General features: G+C 49.4%; 18 protein-coding genes across 18 annotated transcripts; 10 read left to right on the forward strand and 8 right to left on the reverse strand.

Moving 5' to 3' along the window:
• Window positions 1-14: 14 nt before the first annotated feature.
• Window positions 15-1,064, reverse strand: ECU09_0950 (uncharacterized protein; the record flags this gene model as incomplete). Its single annotated transcript, NM_001415408.1, has 1 exon — window positions 15-1,064. One exon carries the CDS (start codon window positions 1,062-1,064, stop codon window positions 15-17), a length of 1,050 nt encoding a protein of 349 aa, NP_001402349.1.
• Window positions 1,065-1,160: 96 nt separating this feature from the next.
• On the reverse strand, window positions 1,161-1,616 carry ECU09_0960 (uncharacterized protein; the record flags this gene model as incomplete). Its single annotated transcript, NM_001415409.1, has 1 exon — window positions 1,161-1,616. One exon carries the CDS (start codon window positions 1,614-1,616, stop codon window positions 1,161-1,163), a length of 456 nt encoding a protein of 151 aa, NP_001402350.1.
• Window positions 1,617-1,762: 146 nt separating this feature from the next.
• Window positions 1,763-2,161, reverse strand: ECU09_0970 (uncharacterized protein; the record flags this gene model as incomplete). The annotated part of the gene is made up of 1 exon (NM_001415410.1): window positions 1,763-2,161. One exon carries the CDS (start codon window positions 2,159-2,161, stop codon window positions 1,763-1,765), a length of 399 nt encoding a protein of 132 aa, NP_001402351.1.
• Window positions 2,162-2,469: 308 nt separating this feature from the next.
• ECU09_0980 (uncharacterized protein) lies at window positions 2,470-3,378 on the forward strand (the record flags this gene model as incomplete). The annotated part of the gene is made up of 1 exon (NM_001415411.1): window positions 2,470-3,378. The coding sequence occupies one exon, from the start codon at window positions 2,470-2,472 to the stop codon at window positions 3,376-3,378; it is 909 nt and encodes a 302-aa protein (NP_001402352.1).
• A 40-nt stretch (window positions 3,379-3,418) lies between these two features.
• ECU09_0990 (Tad3p-like protein) lies at window positions 3,419-4,201 on the forward strand (the record flags this gene model as incomplete). Its single annotated transcript, NM_001415412.1, has 1 exon — window positions 3,419-4,201. The coding sequence occupies one exon, from the start codon at window positions 3,419-3,421 to the stop codon at window positions 4,199-4,201; it is 783 nt and encodes a 260-aa protein (NP_001402353.1).
• An 81-nt stretch (window positions 4,202-4,282) lies between these two features.
• Window positions 4,283-5,434, reverse strand: ECU09_1000 (60S RIBOSOMAL PROTEIN L3; the record flags this gene model as incomplete). The annotated part of the gene is made up of 1 exon (NM_001415413.1): window positions 4,283-5,434. The coding sequence occupies one exon, from the start codon at window positions 5,432-5,434 to the stop codon at window positions 4,283-4,285; it is 1,152 nt and encodes a 383-aa protein (NP_001402354.1).
• A 136-nt stretch (window positions 5,435-5,570) lies between these two features.
• On the forward strand, window positions 5,571-5,852 carry ECU09_1005 (iron and zinc-binding oxidoreductase; the record flags this gene model as incomplete). Its single annotated transcript, NM_001415414.1, has 1 exon — window positions 5,571-5,852. One exon carries the CDS (start codon window positions 5,571-5,573, stop codon window positions 5,850-5,852), a length of 282 nt encoding a protein of 93 aa, NP_001402355.1.
• A 101-nt stretch (window positions 5,853-5,953) lies between these two features.
• Window positions 5,954-6,706, forward strand: ECU09_1010 (Tma46p-like protein; the record flags this gene model as incomplete). The annotated part of the gene is made up of 1 exon (NM_001415415.1): window positions 5,954-6,706. One exon carries the CDS (start codon window positions 5,954-5,956, stop codon window positions 6,704-6,706), a length of 753 nt encoding a protein of 250 aa, NP_001402356.1.
• A 14-nt stretch (window positions 6,707-6,720) lies between these two features.
• Window positions 6,721-7,107, reverse strand: ECU09_1020 (uncharacterized protein; the record flags this gene model as incomplete). The annotated part of the gene is made up of 1 exon (NM_001415416.1): window positions 6,721-7,107. The coding sequence occupies one exon, from the start codon at window positions 7,105-7,107 to the stop codon at window positions 6,721-6,723; it is 387 nt and encodes a 128-aa protein (NP_001402357.1).
• A 147-nt stretch (window positions 7,108-7,254) lies between these two features.
• ECU09_1030 (cyclin) lies at window positions 7,255-7,878 on the forward strand (the record flags this gene model as incomplete). The annotated part of the gene is made up of 1 exon (NM_001415417.1): window positions 7,255-7,878. One exon carries the CDS (start codon window positions 7,255-7,257, stop codon window positions 7,876-7,878), a length of 624 nt encoding a protein of 207 aa, NP_001402358.1.
• Window positions 7,879-7,900: 22 nt separating this feature from the next.
• ECU09_1040 (uncharacterized protein) lies at window positions 7,901-8,950 on the reverse strand (the record flags this gene model as incomplete). The annotated part of the gene is made up of 1 exon (NM_001415418.1): window positions 7,901-8,950. The coding sequence occupies one exon, from the start codon at window positions 8,948-8,950 to the stop codon at window positions 7,901-7,903; it is 1,050 nt and encodes a 349-aa protein (NP_001402359.1).
• A 94-nt stretch (window positions 8,951-9,044) lies between these two features.
• ECU09_1050 (uncharacterized protein) lies at window positions 9,045-9,653 on the forward strand (the record flags this gene model as incomplete). Its single annotated transcript, NM_001415419.1, has 1 exon — window positions 9,045-9,653. One exon carries the CDS (start codon window positions 9,045-9,047, stop codon window positions 9,651-9,653), a length of 609 nt encoding a protein of 202 aa, NP_001402360.1.
• Window positions 9,654-9,708: 55 nt separating this feature from the next.
• Window positions 9,709-10,356, reverse strand: ECU09_1060 (uncharacterized protein; the record flags this gene model as incomplete). The annotated part of the gene is made up of 1 exon (NM_001415420.1): window positions 9,709-10,356. One exon carries the CDS (start codon window positions 10,354-10,356, stop codon window positions 9,709-9,711), a length of 648 nt encoding a protein of 215 aa, NP_001402361.1.
• Window positions 10,357-10,583: 227 nt separating this feature from the next.
• ECU09_1070 (uncharacterized protein) lies at window positions 10,584-11,390 on the forward strand (the record flags this gene model as incomplete). Its single annotated transcript, NM_001415421.1, has 1 exon — window positions 10,584-11,390. One exon carries the CDS (start codon window positions 10,584-10,586, stop codon window positions 11,388-11,390), a length of 807 nt encoding a protein of 268 aa, NP_001402362.1.
• Window positions 11,391-11,448: 58 nt separating this feature from the next.
• On the forward strand, window positions 11,449-12,318 carry ECU09_1080 (uncharacterized protein; the record flags this gene model as incomplete). The annotated part of the gene is made up of 1 exon (NM_001415422.1): window positions 11,449-12,318. The coding sequence occupies one exon, from the start codon at window positions 11,449-11,451 to the stop codon at window positions 12,316-12,318; it is 870 nt and encodes a 289-aa protein (NP_001402363.1).
• Window positions 12,319-12,344: 26 nt separating this feature from the next.
• On the forward strand, window positions 12,345-12,869 carry ECU09_1100 (uncharacterized protein; the record flags this gene model as incomplete). The annotated part of the gene is made up of 1 exon (NM_001415423.1): window positions 12,345-12,869. The coding sequence occupies one exon, from the start codon at window positions 12,345-12,347 to the stop codon at window positions 12,867-12,869; it is 525 nt and encodes a 174-aa protein (NP_001402364.1).
• A 43-nt stretch (window positions 12,870-12,912) lies between these two features.
• Window positions 12,913-13,371, reverse strand: ECU09_1110 (uncharacterized protein; the record flags this gene model as incomplete). The annotated part of the gene is made up of 1 exon (NM_001415424.1): window positions 12,913-13,371. The coding sequence occupies one exon, from the start codon at window positions 13,369-13,371 to the stop codon at window positions 12,913-12,915; it is 459 nt and encodes a 152-aa protein (NP_001402365.1).
• Window positions 13,372-13,993: 622 nt separating this feature from the next.
• Window positions 13,994-15,697, forward strand: ECU09_1120 (uncharacterized protein; the record flags this gene model as incomplete). Its single annotated transcript, NM_001415425.1, has 1 exon — window positions 13,994-15,697. One exon carries the CDS (start codon window positions 13,994-13,996, stop codon window positions 15,695-15,697), a length of 1,704 nt encoding a protein of 567 aa, NP_001402366.1.
• Between the last annotated feature and the right edge of the window lie 217 nt (window positions 15,698-15,914).

Genomic DNA, 15,914 nt, shown 5'->3' on the forward strand with positions numbered 1-15,914 from the left:
CTTTTCTGCCGGCCCTAGAAATCCATGTCAAACCCAAACTGCAGCCTCTGGACCTGTTTGTTGTTGGTCATTGGGACTGCAAAGCTCATTGTTACCACAGGGCCGTCCTTGGCCCTCATAACAGGTACGCTTGCCCCCAACCCAACAGAAGCCCCAAAACATTCGTCGTCCTTGTAAGACCGGGACTGTATTGCAGACTTGAGGCCTTCCACTATGCTTCTGTTCTCAGACACGTACCCTAGCGACCAAAAGACGAACCCCTTTGCATCCCATTTGGATACACCCACTCTATGAGACGCCTCGAAGAAGGAGCTTCCTCCAATCTTCAGGCCACAGTTGCTTGGAGATATACTCATGCCCTTGTACCCCCTGATGTTCTCTCCAAGATAGTACCTTTCTGCTATATGCGGCTCTCCAAGTATCGTTCCCGTGGAAAGACGCAGGTCCGTGAACAGACTTCTTGGAAAGGTCTTTCTCAGCACCGTCTCGGCCTGTGTCTTCAGAAACACCCTGCACGACCGCGAGTCAAAGATGCCGATCTTGCTCTTAATCCCAATGCCCGACATCTTTTGCTTGATCTCTACAAACACCTGGTCGAGATATCCGATCTTTTCCCGCCCGGCACATATCCTCTGGTCTTCCTTCTCAACCTCTAGGCTTACGCGAGTGTGGGGATACTCCTCGTGTGGAGACTTCATCACATCCTTCAGTCCAAATATGCTGAAGAAGCTCAGAGACCCGTGAAGAATAGGCCTAGTAAATCGGAGACTCATGTCCTTCGAGGTGGATATGGAGGCCTCGAGATTTTCTGCCCCTCCAAGCAGGTTTGGAAGCTTCAGCTTGAGATACCCCTTTGGAACCCTTCCTGTTGTGTCTCCGCTGAAGCTGATTCTTCTTTTCTCCTCCGTGACAGATAGCCCATCGCCGGCCCTGGCCACTGCAGAAAAGATCTTGAGCTTCCTGAGCCTGTCTATAACCTCGTCAACCCCGCCTTTCCCAGGCAGCCTCTGGATCTTGTCGAGGAAGCTTTCTTTTGTTCTCTCTATTCCCGCTATTTTGAACATAGGGTATCCTCCTGGGGATTGGAACAGATTAAATATGGCTAGAATAGCACCGGAGCAACCGACTCGTAGAATGTGTGCACAGCAAGTCTTTAATGCTTAAACCCTGACATCTGTCTTGCAGAAGAGAATGTCCCTAATCCATCCAACACGTGGGAAGTAGCATCCACGAAGCTCAAAGCAAGGGCTGTCAGTGAGATCTCCAGCGATGTCGTATGTGCTTCGAAACACCCCGGTAAGCCTCTTGGCATCGCTCCATCCAATAATCCTGCTCCAGATAACCTCTGACCTGTCTGACCTTCCTCCGTAAAGGACTCTTACATACACAAAAATCTGCTTGAGATTGAAGTGGAACTGGCTCGAGAGGTCGATGCTCGGCTCGAAAAGCACCACCTGGGTCTTTCCATAGGCCTTGTACTCCCTTATCCTTAAGGAGGATGCAGGAGGCGCCTTTGTCACAAAGAATGAGAATAGGAACACAGCCAGGAGAAGAATGACCGTCGGACTGAACGTAAACGACACCAGCGCGCTGAGTCTCCTGCCAGCAGTCTTCATCGGGGCAAAACAAAAATAATTCAAAAATGCCGGAAGCCTGGCCGCCAAGGGATTTTCCAGAAAAGTAGGTATTTGAATCCGGAGGGCCAATCAATACATTTATTGAATACACGATAATTTATCCGGAACATTGTAGATATCGGCAATTAATTTCCTATCTGGGAATATGATGGATAGCTCAAGATCAGCCATGTGATGTATTTAACAGGCACAGTGAGGTTGCTGACAATCTTGGCCTTCGGGGCTTCCTGTGGGCCATTGTCTTTAGAGACCTTCTTCTTTGCTGCGCCTCTCGAGACAGACCGTGAGTTCTGGAACCATATCTGTATGGTTCTTGGGGACATGTTCAGCAGGATGGCCAGATTCTGCCTTGTGTCATGCGAAGGATACTGTGTGATCTCGAAGATCTTTGTCAGGACATACACCTGGATGTGTGTCTTGTATCTGTACCCTGAGAGCCCGAGATAGCTCTTGTCTGACAGCCTTCTTAGCTTGACAAGCCCGGCCATTGCCTCGCCCTCCATTATCCATCTTGGATCTTTCATGCCCACAAATCCCTGTTCCCATCTATTTTTATCCAACGATTCTTGCAGATAAATTAAATCGAGGCTTCCGCCCGTATTAATTAGCCTGTATTACCCAAAGTGGGTTCTGCCATGCATTTCCGGCCGTCGCCTCTATCTGGCCTAATTGGGTTCCCTACTGTAAAGCCCAATTTAATTATATGGGAAAGCTCCCGGCTGGATGCATCCAGGATGTCTTCAGAGTCATCTGAAGTGTCCGCCTTCGCACCCGTCCTGCCATGTGAGGATGGAGGCAGGCGCAGATGTATTTGGTTTTTAATCCATCCCCAATGAAAAGACTCGTGTCCAAGCTTCTGAACCTCGAGCTGCTTTCCGAGGCAGAGGTCCAGGGCATCTGCAACAAGGTGTCGGAGATTCTTATGCGTGAGCCAAACGTCCCAAACAAAAGGGCTCCTGTCATTGTTTGTGGAGATATCCATGGACAGTTCTTTGATCTTGTAAGCCTGTTCAGAATCGACGGAATCCCCTCGGGGAAGAGGTACATCTTCCTTGGGGACTATGTCGACAGGGGGAGAAACTCGCTTGAGTGCATACTGCTCCTTCTTCTCCTGAAGATCCTGTATCCAGAAAATGTCACTTTGATAAGGGGGAATCACGAGCAGTCCACCATCAACAGGGTGTATGGCTTCTACGAGGAGATTGTTGAGAAGTATGGCAACCCGAGGATATGGAGGATGATCAACGAGGTGTTTAGCCTGATGTGCATTGGATGCTTAGTTGATGGAAGAATATTGTGTGTGCATGGAGGCATATCGCCTAAGATCATGTCTCTGAACCAAATAAGGAGACTCGACAGGCTGCAGCCCATTGGAGAGGGAAGCGAGTTTGCAGACATCCTGTGGGGAGATCCCTATGAGGGAAGAGGTTTCCAGGCCAGCCCTCGGGGAAGCGGATATCTTTATGGAGAGGATGTGGTAATAAGGTTTCTTGAGCTGAACGGACTTATAAGCATCGTAAGATCCCATCAGCTTGTCATAGAGGGCTACAAGTTCCACTTTCCAGAGAGGAACGTGATTACTGTGTGGAGTGCCCCCAATTACATGGGGAAGTGCGGAAATCCAGCAAGTATTCTTCGGATCAACGAGACGTTGGATGTTTCTGACAAGGACTTCTGTATATTCAAGGCCACGCCACAGAGAAAGGAGTTTCTTGAGAAGCTCGAGGGATTCAACTTGTGATGGAGGCCTTGCAGATTTCTTTACTCCCCCCGATCCCATAATGTTCACGAGGCTCAAGACTGCGGAGGAGGAGCGAAGGGTTGGCGTTCTTGAGGCATATGCAGTAAGAACCTCCAAGCACGATATAAGGAAGTTTCTTCGCGCCATGGAGTACAGAAGACTTCCTCGGCACCTGAAGAGAATCAAGCCGCAGGACTCGGACCTGCTTGTACTTGTTGACCTTGTTCAAGATGGCGGTTCTATGGACAGGGTTGTAGGGCTGGTGAGAAGCATGGCTGAGGGTGGATTTGGGAACGGGCTCCCTGCTGAAGATCTGGCATCTTCAATTGAGATTGTGAGTGTTCCAGAGCACCAACCGATAACAGACTCCCAGTACGCAGAAGGCACAGCACTCTGGCCGTGCATCAGAACCCATAGATTCATAGAAGAGCTAGATATCGAGTATATCACGAGGGTGGTAGAAATGCTGAAGACAAGGAGTGCCATCTCGATATGCTGTGGCGCTTGCATCATAGCAGGCGGAGAGGGCATAGTGTCGGTCCAAGAAGATACTGATGATGTCCTGGGACATTCGGTATTGAGGGCTGTTGAGGAGGTTAGCAAGGCCCAAGTATCCTATCTGTGCACCGGGCTTGATGCGTTCATACCCAGAGAGCCCTGTCTGTCATGTTCTATGGCATTTGTGCATGGAAGAATCAAGAGGGTTTTCTGCGTCAAGAGAGTTTCTGGAGGCCCCTTCTCTGGTCTTAAGATCAACTACAACAAAAGCTTGAATCACAGATATCCCGTCTACTTTATGGATGAGCCCTACGAGCTGGCTTGAATACACCAGAGCCATAACAAACACTTGATTCTGCATGAGGCTTTGGCATGATAGATAAGAATATATATGATGTTGAGGAATTTAATGGATCTCGGCAGCAATGTCAGCCTTCCTGGCTCCGTAGAACGCCTTCTTCTCTGCACTTGTCTGGAACCTCCCGTGTCCTATCTTCGACGACGTGTCGACAAACTTGATCACAAGCTCCTCTCCAGCCCTCTGTCGGAGAAGGCTCTTCCGAAGCGTCACAACCCTCTTCCGGGCCCCCACAACCGCGCCCTTCACCATAATAAAGTCGTTCCGAACCTCTCCATAGTGCGGAAATCCTCCCATCGGCGAAATCGGCTTCTCCGTAAGGTCAAACTCCGTCTTGATGTTGCTGCTCCCATTTCCAATCATGTACACCCTCTTGTTCTTCTCCGTTCTTCTATGGAATCCCATCTGCCCCGCACGTGCAATCGAGTACATCACCCGGCTCGGGTGCCACGCCCCAATGCATGCAACCTTCCGGATCCCCTTGCGCGACTTCCTGGGCTGCTTGCGCACACCAAACCTCTTCACTGTCCCTTGGAACCCCTTTCCCTTCGTCACCCCGATCGTGTCGATGTTCTCGTTCACCCCAAACACCTCTCCAATCGCAATCTCCTTCTCAAGCCTCCCAAGAGCCCACTCAACCTTCTCAGAAATGCTTCCTCCGTTCACCTGGATCTCTGCAATGTGTGCCTTCTTCAGCCCAAGGCCCTTGATCAGCGTCGGCTGCGTCTGCACAAGAACCCGGACACAGTGTGCCCTCTCCTTGATCATCTCAACACGGGACTCACACACAGAGCCCTTGCAGAACTGGCCTGCACTCTCCTTCGACGCGTACCTGTTTCCGAACATCCTGCGGAGAACCCCATCGCTCACATACGCCGCCGTCACAATCGGCAGCCTGCGGAGCCCGGTGACAGTCTTCTCATACCCGACTATCCCATACACAACCATCGGCGGAGCCTCAAGCACAGTCACTGCATCCATGATCTCCCGGGAAAGCTGCTTGTTCTTCGCAACCTGCGTCTTTGTCCTGACCACATGTGTCATCCCGGCCTTGTATGCCATGAACCCAGTCAGGTGCACGGGCTGCGACCTGTCGTCTGCAGGAAACGCCCCCGCAGCAGGCCTGATTGTCTTCGACCTCTTTCGCGGGCAGAACTGCAAGGATCCATGTCTCGGCGCATTAAACTTCCTGCAGCTCATTTGATAAGGGCACAAATTTTTCCCGTTAAGCAGATCTCCTCCAGAGAATGCCCGAGCAAGTGCTAAGTGCCGGGCGTCCCACTGTCTCCAAGACGCACCACCATGCACTTGATGCACGGAATTTTCTACCCCGCAGATGAGCTTCCGCCCCGAATACAAGGAATACTTTAAACAGGGAGCAACAGCAAGAATATACAATGGTGCATTTGAGGATGCAGGATTCTACGATGAGGTGGACATAAAGGAGTTCGAGTACAGCAGAGAGGAAAAGACATTCTACTATCCATGTCCTTGTGGCGATAGATTTGAGATATCCTTGGAAGATCTAAGGAATGGAGAGGTTGTTGCAAGGTGTCCTTCGTGCTCTCTGATTGTCTGCACGGTTTACGAGGCAGAAGACCTCGAGAAGTATCTCTGATGTGCAGAAATACGGCCCAAAAGGCTGGGAAAGAAAGAATCTTCTATCTCTGTCTTTTGCACAATCCCCAGACTTAAACCCATGGATGTTCAGGCCCAAAGATGGCGAAGAAGCAGCAGGAGAGCAAACCGAAGTCGACCAGAGACATGAGAAAGGAGCTGGAGGAAAAGGCGTTTGGGCTGAAGAACAAGAAGCAGAAGGCAGCCATTCTGAAGCAGATTGAAACCCTTAATCTCAAGGAGCAGCTTGAGAAGAAGGAAAAGATGAGGATGGAGGAGAAAAGGAATGTGCCTGTCAAGCAGGTGATTCCCGTGGGGGTAGATCCCAAGACAGTCCAATGCATCAACTTTCTGAACAAGACGTGTGCAGATGGAGATGCATGTAAGTTTGCACATGGAGAGGCCAGGAAGACAGAGAAGCCAAAGGAAGAGGATGTGCCCTTGGGGCCCAAGCGCATATGCCAGTTCCTCATTGATGCCATGAACTCTGGGGAGTACAACGACGGCTGGACATGCCCGTTCCCGAGATGCAGCGACATCCACAAGCTGGTGGACATCAAGGACAGCACTCAGGTCGAGCTAAGTATTGAGGAGTACATCGAGCTGTCCAGGCAGTCTCTGCCAGAGAAGCTTACACCTCTGACTGAAGAGACGTTCAAGGAGTGGAAGCTCAGGAAGCAGAAGGAGGAGAAGGAACATGCCAGGAAGGTCAAGGCACTCGCAACGGGAACAAAGGGGGTGGAGCTGTTTGAGACAAGAAGAGATCTATTCAAAGACGATGAGGAGGCTGGAGAGCTAGACTACACAGAGAGATGCTATTCGGAGTCGGAGGATGAGGAAGGCCATTCCAAATAAATGCTTTATTTCTGCTAACCAATCTTCGCTGTGTGGAGGAGATCTTCCTCACAGCCGCCATACTCTTCAATGTCAAATCCCCACTTACCAAGAGGAAATGCCTTGAAGATTTCTGCTGGATGCACGCTGTGCTGGCTGTGTAATATCGATATGCACTCTGAAATGCAGTCCTTCCATCTTTCTATCTCTTCCTCGAGATCCCCATGCTTCTCTCGGAACTGCCTCATCATCCTTAGCTTTCTGTTGACATCCTTTTGGATGAAGAGCGGATTCTTGAACTGATCTGAGTATCTTCTTCTCACAGTCTTTTTCTTGCTTTCTCCAAGCTTGTAGAACATCCTTCCGTCGACGCACAACTCCTGGTACTCCTCTGCATTTTCCGGCTTGGTGGCAGTATACATCTAGGGAATGTGTGCAGAAATATTTCTTTCGGTGGCAACGGTTTGTGTGGATGGCTTTGCCAATGTAGTCTGGCAGAGAGCCGTTTGCCAAGTTCTCCCGCCAAGATTGGAAATGTTTTTATGGAGAAGAAGAGGCCTGAAATGCTGATGAAAAGAGTATTCCAGGACATTACAAACGTCAACAGGAAGAATATCAAACTGACGATCCACAAGTCGTCCCATAGAAGAAAGCTGGTGCAATGGCTGTACGAGGTGACAGATGACTTCGGGTATTCTCAGGTGACATTCTCGACAGCAGTCTTTATTCTGGACAGGTACACAGAAGCTCGGGGTCTTGACCTTGAGAAGTACCAGCTTGTGGGGATTTCAGCTCTTTTCCTCAGCGCAAAGATAGAAGAGAAGTGGTGCAAGGCGGTAGATGACTATGTGCATGTTACAGACGGCGCATGCTCCGGGAAGGAGATCCTGGACAAGGAGATTGAGATGCTGGAGGTGTTTGACTTCAACATGATGCTCCGGCTTCCCCACTCCTTTCTCCAGGAGAGGTATCTTGAGAAGGCATCCGACAAGTACACCATGAAGCAGAGACAGGAGATATTCTTCTGTGCATTCTCATATGTGATTGAAAAGAACATCTGTGGGAGCAGCATGTACTGGATATACCTGGAAGGCGTCAAGGAAGCCGAAAAGGTGCTCTCTGGATGCGAGATAGATACAGGCCTTAGGTTCTATCTAGAGAACAACAGAAAGATTAAAAGCATATTTATGTAGGTCTTGTAGAACAAGATTATCCTTATAGAAGGATGTCTCTGCACAGCTCGTCTTCCTCCGTGGGCCTGCTCTTCCTTGCAGCATCCACATCTCGTTCAACCTCGGCAAGAATGCTGCTCCTCAAGGCATCGAGCTCCTCTTCAGAGTAGAATGCAAGGAGTCGTCTTCCCACGTCCTCCATGCAGTCTCTTTTCTTCTCGGCATCCACCTCCTCCCTGCTCCTGTAGGACTCTCTCTCATCGGCGGCAGAGTGTGTGCAGAACCTGTACGTGTCAATCTGCACAATGATCGGCCCGTTCTCGACAGAGTATTTCCTTGCATACTTCAAGACAGACATCAGCCCAAAGATGTTGCCGTGCCCAATCCGAATCCCCGGTATTGCCCCTCCCCTGAGATAGAAGTCTGTGTCTGCACTGACACTGCTTGCAGGGGTCCACATTCCATATCCGTTGTTTTCGCATACAAAAACTATGGGCAGTCTCCAGACCATTGCCATGTTGAAGCTCTCCCACACTTGGCCCTGGTTTGCTGCCCCGTCTCCATAGAAGGCATAGCAGACCTTCCCGCCCTGGCTCCAGCCCATTCTTCTGTTGTACTCCAGTGCATATGCCATGCCTAGCCCAAGAGGTATCTGTGCACCAACAATCCCATGGCCTCCAAAGAAGCTCTTGTTGTACAGGTGCATCGACCCTCCTTTGCCCTTGCACACCCCGGCCTGTCTTCCAAGAACCTCTCCCATGATCTCCAGAATGCTGCATCCAGTCACATATGCAATTCCATGGCATCTGTACGAAGACACCGCCACATCTCCATCCATCGCATACTCTAGAGCGGCATATATCCCCTCCTGTCCGATCGAAAGGTGGCAGAACCCTCTGATGTTCTTTCTCTTGTACTCTCTGTCCATTGCCTCGTCCATACACCGCATTCTCATCATCTGCTTGTAGATATAGACCGCCTTGTCCACCCCGATCCTGTGCACTATGCCGATTTCTTCCTTTCCGATCCGATGGGCTTGGATAGAATCCAGTATCTCCTGGACATCGCAACTCACATATCTCTCTCCTTCCATGACCCACAGCCACAGGTCAGGCCTTCAAGCTCTTCCTGTAACAATGTTTTGCCTGGCGCGGATGACACAACAAGCAAACCTGCCAACCCATCAAATGGCCAGCCAGAAAATCTTGAGTGCGGTCGACTCAATCAATGATCTTCTGAAGACCTTACCGCCCCAGCCAACAGCCGTGAGATGCTACGACTCGTTTGTTCCAAAGGAGATGGCTGGATGCTTAAGGAGAAGAGCGCTGGAAAGCACGCTCCCTCTCCTCGAAAGAATTGTGTGCGACATCAAGTCTGCACAGGAAAAGCATACTGCCCTGGATGCCGGAGAGATGTGCAGCAGAAGAGAATTTGCAACAACCCAGCTCCATCACCTGAGGCTTTCTATGGAAAATGAGTTTGAGGAAGCCAAGATCAATAGAGTCAAGGACCTTCTCAGCGAAATCGAGTATTACGAACGAATCGGAGCGAGACCAGTTGGCAGAATCAATGTTGGGAAGGAGGCAACCACAAGGATATTCAGGATGCTGTCCCGTGTCAGGACAAAGCCCGTTGATTCATATATTTGGGGGTACCTAAAAAGAAGAGTCTGCTTCTTCCACGAATCCCCCTCGGATATCGAGATCTCGTCCTTAAAAGCAATGCTAAGGCTTCTTCACGAGAACGATTCGGAGGCGCCCCGGGGCCAGAGCCAACCTTGTGAAAGACAGGAATAAAGTTTAATATAAATACCTTCCTTCTGGACAGGCTGGGGTACAGAGCCTAACCTTCCTAGGCAGAGACATTGGGCACCACACGCTTGTTTCTCAGGGATGCCGTATTCATCCCCACCTTTGTCTTCTCGACGAAGTTGGGCAGCTTCGGGGGTGGCGTCTCGATGTTGACAGAGGTGGCCACTCTGATGAGTACGAGGTTGAGCAAGTTCAAGCACAGCGATGGGATGGATATCGTGATGTAGTAGTACTTTATCATCTCGATGTTCTTCATGATTATTCTGGTGCATGTCATCTGGTTGCTGCACTCCATGAAGTACAGGATGATGTTTCTGATCGATGCGTTGTTGTAGAGCCTTCCGAGCTGCCTGGACACGTCGGACTGGTATCCTATTTTGACGTACAGAAACATAGTTATCAGCATGAGCAGGGTGAGCATGCCGGTTACAAAGTACAGCCTCATGTACAGCCTCGTCTTACTGTTGATTCCGCAACTTGCAAACAGGCCCAAAGTTATGTTTGTCATCGAGGTGGTCCTGAATATCGTGGTTATTCCTCTGATTCCCATGTTGAGGTGCTCCGACTCCATGCGCACAAACATCAGGTGCGGAATAAGAAAAAACGGCAGGGGGATGTTGATGACAATCAGTAGGACAGATGCGAGCTGGCACAGAGACCTTATGTTCCTGAATGCTGTAGTTGTCATTGTGTGCTGGACCTGGCCGCCTTTTAAGACCAGGCTCTTCCAATTGGAGCCCCATGCTTTAAGGGGCTAAGGCTTCAATCTGCACCTGGTAATAAAGGAGAAGTGTCCCGAGCCATGGCCAATCCAATCCAGCCCTTTCCAACCGTGCAGCATCCACTCCAATACCAAGGGCTCAACCTGCCCGAGCCCGATATTACATGGATCCTGCATTTACCCATATACAAGAAATGTCTCTCATTCTTCTTCATGTCTTGGGAATGGCAGCAAGAAACTATGCCATCCTGCTAAACTCGTCCAGAGGCTTCTACAACTACAGGCACATGGCAAATGTATATGTTTTCTACAATGTCCTGAGGCAGAATGGATTTGAAGACGACCAGATTCTTATTGTTTCGTACGAGAACCAGATACAAGACATAAGAAACAGTGACCGGGGAGGCGTGTACATAGACGAGGATAGTAAGATCCCGTACTCTGCCTTCAGCCCGACCAGCAATGTCCTTGAGGAACTCCTAAATGCCATTTCAGGGAACAACGCTAAGCTGAAGGATGCAGACGAGTCCTCGAACATCTTTATTTATCTCAATGGGCATGGGAACGAAGCGTTCCTGAAGTTCGGGAACATTCACTTCATGACTAGAGACGACCTGATGCCAAGGATATCCAAACTAGCTGCCCGGGTCAACAAGATCCTGCTTGTGATTGACACGTGCCAGGCAGACGCCCTGGTTGACAGGAGTGCGCTGCCCAGGAATGTCCTTGTGGTGGCGACAAGCAAGATAGGGCAGCCGGCGATCTCCTCGTTCAGCTCGTCGCTCATTTGCGCAAATGTCATCGACAACTTCCCGTACTTCTTTTTCAAAAGGTTTGGAAAGGGGATCGGCAGGAAGGTTAGGCTTATGGATCTACTTGCAGAGCTCAACAAGGAACCTCTTGGGTCTGAGCTTGTCTTTGATGAGAGGAAAGACTTTGTCTTTGAAGACTTCTTTGTGCAGAACAGCGCCTTGGAGCTCCTTCCATTCAGGGAAGCGTAGTGTGTTCTATTAAAGAGTGTGATTTTGTAGCTTTTTGTGTTAGTGGTAAGGTCCCCCGATGGAAAGAGAAGAAAAGATCCCCTTTGATGAAGGAAGAGGAGGCAAAGGTAAGTGGGATGAGTACAGCATCCTCAACGACAGCATCTGCAAGGAGAGAGGCACGGATAAGGGGAGTTCGCTTGAATGGAGGTCGTACAGAAACGAAGAATGTAATTCTGATACAGGATCACAGGATGGCGTGAAGACTTTCCTGAGTGAAGAGGCCCCCTCCGCAAAGAAGCAGAGAGACGAAGAGGAGAATGGCAAGGAGAACGGCAGGCCGCTGGTTTCAGGGCTGAGGAAGAGTGTTTCTGGGAATTCCAAGGCGACCGGTCGAAGGAAAGGGGAAGAACCGAGGTTAGAATGGATTGAAGGGAACGGATCCTCGGTATGCCCAGGGATCCAGCAAAACGTCTCAAAGCAGAGATATGAAGAGCACATGAGAAGATCAGAGTATGCAGATGCTGAAGACAAGCCTAGATGCGAAGTATCGAAAGGGAATCTCGAGGATGTGCAAGTAACACAAATACAGAAGGAAGAGAACATGAGGAAGGTCCTCAGGGCTCAGGAGGGGGATCTTTGGGCCAAGGACCAGGAAATTCTTCTGCTCAAAGAGAAGATGTCGATGCTTGAGTCACGGATGGAAATATCTGGGAAAGAGTATGTTGCAGAATGTGTTCTGAGAGGAGAGGCTGCGGTGAAGATGCTGGAGGAGGAAATAAAGAAGGAAAGGGCAGCATTTCTGGAAAGGATCGGCGAGGAGGTGGAGAAGTCGAGAATGCTGTCGAAAAGAATCGAGGGGCTTAAGAAGATCATCAACGAGCTGGTTAGGAAGATAAAAAGAATGAAGCAGAAGGCAGAGGGGTCCCGGACAGAAGACGTATTCTAGACATAGCGCAGCAGACATAGCCCCAAATGTTTGATTCTGAATACTTCAAGAACCTCCTGAACGAAACAACAGCACTAATAGCCAACAGGGCTGAAGAGGGAAACAACAGCGATGAGATGGAGGTACGCATCGAGAGCAATGTCGCCACCCTGAAGTATCTTGCAAGAGAAATAACAGACGAGGACCTGCGCAGCAGAACACTAAAGAGAATAGACATGCTATGTCTTGAGCCCGAAGAGTTTGAGATGAACGAGGTTCGGAACAGAGCCTCTGGAATCAGCAAGAGCAGCGAATGTTCTGACAGGATAGAAAGAGACATTCTAAGATACACCAAGAGGCTCCACGGAAAGGTCAAGAGGTTCATGGAGAGTGTTGATCTCGACAGCAGGGTGCTGGGAGAGGTGACAGACAAGATGTCCCGGAATCTGATGGGGACATCCTCGGCATTGAGGTTTATGAAGACAGATGGATGTGGCATTCCCACCCTGAGGATTCTTGCTTCCGTGGTGACTGCCTTCATCGTGATGTACTTCATCATAAGATTTCTGTAGAGACTGGGCATTTTAATGAAGAAGCTTGCCACTAAACATATTACTACATGTCGTCCTGGACGTCTTCTTTATTTCTCCTTCTCTCCAAGAAGATCTCCTTTCCTGTTTTTCCTGCTCTTGGCTTTTCTGTCCTTGGAGCCTTCATCTTCCAGTTCCTGAAGTCTTCCTCTGTAATCTTGTGCCCGTTGTCTGCACTCCAGCTGGTTGATGTTCTTTTCTCGTTTCCTTTTATGCCGCTCTTCTCAAGCTTTCTAACAACCAGTCTGATTATGTCAAATATCATCGGCGTTGAAATGTACTTTCTTGCATCTCTAGCCGCCTCGGCCAGAACGTCATCCCCCGCATTGGAGAGCACTTCCGGCATGCTGTTTGGATAGTCCTCTCTGCAGAGGAATTCGAAGCGCTTCTCTCCAACAGATATCTCATAGACAGACCCTGTGTCCTCTGTGCGGTGCCTCAGACTGTCTCCAAAGATGTATTGCAAGGCATCATATTCATCCATGGGTGTCCCCGCATCATCTTTCTTGTTCCGATGGGATGTGCCGTTGCATGGCAGGAGCCATTGTCACGGGTGTTAGCACAGCAAATCCACATTGACATATCCACACGCTCTTTGCTGTTGTCCAAAAGTCCTGGCTCCCAGCCTAGTATCATGGTCATTTCCATCTTCCTACACCCCATCGGTTGAAGGTAATCCTCATGCTCCGGACATTTGTAATAGCTGCGGTCTATCAGTATGCCACTACGACTCCTATTCCCAACTAGTTTCGTATGGAAAAGCAATTAATTATAGCAACAACCCTATTGATGGAGCAAATTGAGCTATCAAAACCACCTTGCTGAACTTGATTTCAATCCTGACTCGAGGGTCATGCAGATAAAATCAGTAATGAGCTGTGTACCCCTCCCTGAAAGCCTAAATAGCCTAAGCCTTCATATTTTCGAACGACTTTTCGTAATGCTGTTAATGGCACTACTCTTGGATGCTTAGAAGCTGGACGAGAACTGAATGCTTTGGAAGATGTTCGTAGTGTTCATAATCCATTGGTTTACTTCCGTGCCTCCTATTTACAATTAGCTCTGTACGGAAGAATGATTAATATATGGATTGGATAACCCTACTGATGAATCAAATCGAGCGCATTAGATCTATACTTTCCGGAATTGATGTCAGCCATGATTCTGTAGTTCGTACAGATGAGCTGAGTCTAATGTGCATACGGATGCTGGCAGTAACTTATTATAACAATACAATGCTATGCGGCTCTTTTTGCCCTTTCTACACCAAAGCACTCGATGATATTCGCGATGACCTGGAGAGAAAGGGAGATTCCGAAGGCACTACTGCCGTTGATGCAGTTGAAAAAGCATTAGAAAGTTTGGCAAATTATTTCGGAGATCAGATTCCTTATCTCGATGAAGAGCTCCTTGAAGCTCAGGACTATCGCTTTGAGCGTTCCTTCACAACCTTTCATAACTACTTCCAAAGAATTGATGACATGAAAGAAGACTTTCCAAGACTATTTCAGGAATTTAGAGATGTACTCAGGGGATTACTGCCATATGTTAGTGAAGACTTGAAGGTTCGGGGAATAACACCGTCTGAGGAAGTATCTCTGAAATCAATCTTCCTTGATCTCCTAGGGATGGAAGGAGGCCGCAGTGCTATGGTCAACGAGAAATTGCGTACCTTTCCCGAATGTCTGAACACCCTAGGCATTACCGTTTTAAACCACTATTTCGACTATGCTGTTAATGACAAATCTCTTGAGAACTTAGAGAGAGTTAAACAAGAACTGAATGTCTTAGAAAAAGTGATCAATAGGTGCAGGCCTCCTAAATCCCAGAGAACATTGCTACAATGTATTCTTCGTGGTGTCAGAGAGTCTCTCGACTCTCTTGCTGGGAAGATCCGGTCCTCTAAGACCCTGTCTTCCAAGGTCCAGATCCTTGAGGCCGACCAGACTTTCAGAACAGCATACGGCCAAGCCATTGCCAATCTTAAGGAAAATAGAGTGTCATTTGCCGCAACATTCAATGAACTGGATAAAATGCTGGAAACCCTACGTGAAATCCGAGATGAGACTATGAGAAAGAACCTTAGTGAAGCCGATGCAAACCTGGATGACCTAAGGCAGAAGATCGATGAGCTTGAGAAGGCCCTCCCTCCTCCTTTGCGACTCCACAGGCGCCTGGGCCTTGTGTTTGCAGCCATTCTGGTGGTCCAGTGCATCCTCTGGTATCTTGAGGAGGAGGACAGTGCAACTCGGAGGGCGTGGAACACGGGGGTGTACTCGCTGGCCGTGGCAGGGACCATTGTATACCAGGTGTGGAGGCTGGCAACGAGGTACCGTGACGACGGGGTGATTGGGATGCTGAGGGAGGAGTGGACTGCAGTTGGGTGCATTGTGCCGATGGCAGCCGGGCTTCTCCACGGGGGCGTGGTCAGGAGCAGTGTGTACAGCATGACGGTGGCAGGCATTGGGGCCGTTATGATGGCTGTGCAGGGCGGTGTGCTGTGTGGGATGTCGCTGATGCAGGTGTGTGTGGTTGTGTGTGGGAACCTGGTTCTCGGGGCTCTGTGTGTTGGCGGAGACGGGGAGTGGAGCCTGTATCTGTGTGTTGCGGCTGTTGTGTTTGCATCTGTTCTGCTTCTCGTGTTGAATGTTGGCGGGGGTGGAGAGAAGAGTGTTGGCGAGGGCATTGAGAGTATGGTGTTTGTGATGAGCATGCTTGTGTGTGTGTGTGTGTCGTATGTGTGTGGACGGGACTACGACATGGTGTATGGGGGGGGGGGGGTGCCAGAAAAGTACCTTCGGGCTGGATGAGGTCTACATAGTGGATGAATGGAATAAAGACGGTATGATTATCTTTGAGTTATCATTTCTTTCTCTGAGGCATAGATAGAGTATCGCCTTTGGACACAGCAACAGGCTGGTGTTGGATAAGCAAGCCTCTATCCACCCATGACATCTCTCTTTGTGGATTCCCCATCCCTGACATCTTTCCAATGGCAATCCTCATACCGCCGAGTATGGAAGAGGC

This window comes from Encephalitozoon cuniculi, chromosome IX (genome assembly GCF_000091225.2).
Source record: "Encephalitozoon cuniculi GB-M1 chromosome IX, complete sequence".
NCBI lineage: Eukaryota > Fungi > Microsporidia > Unikaryonidae > Encephalitozoon > Encephalitozoon cuniculi.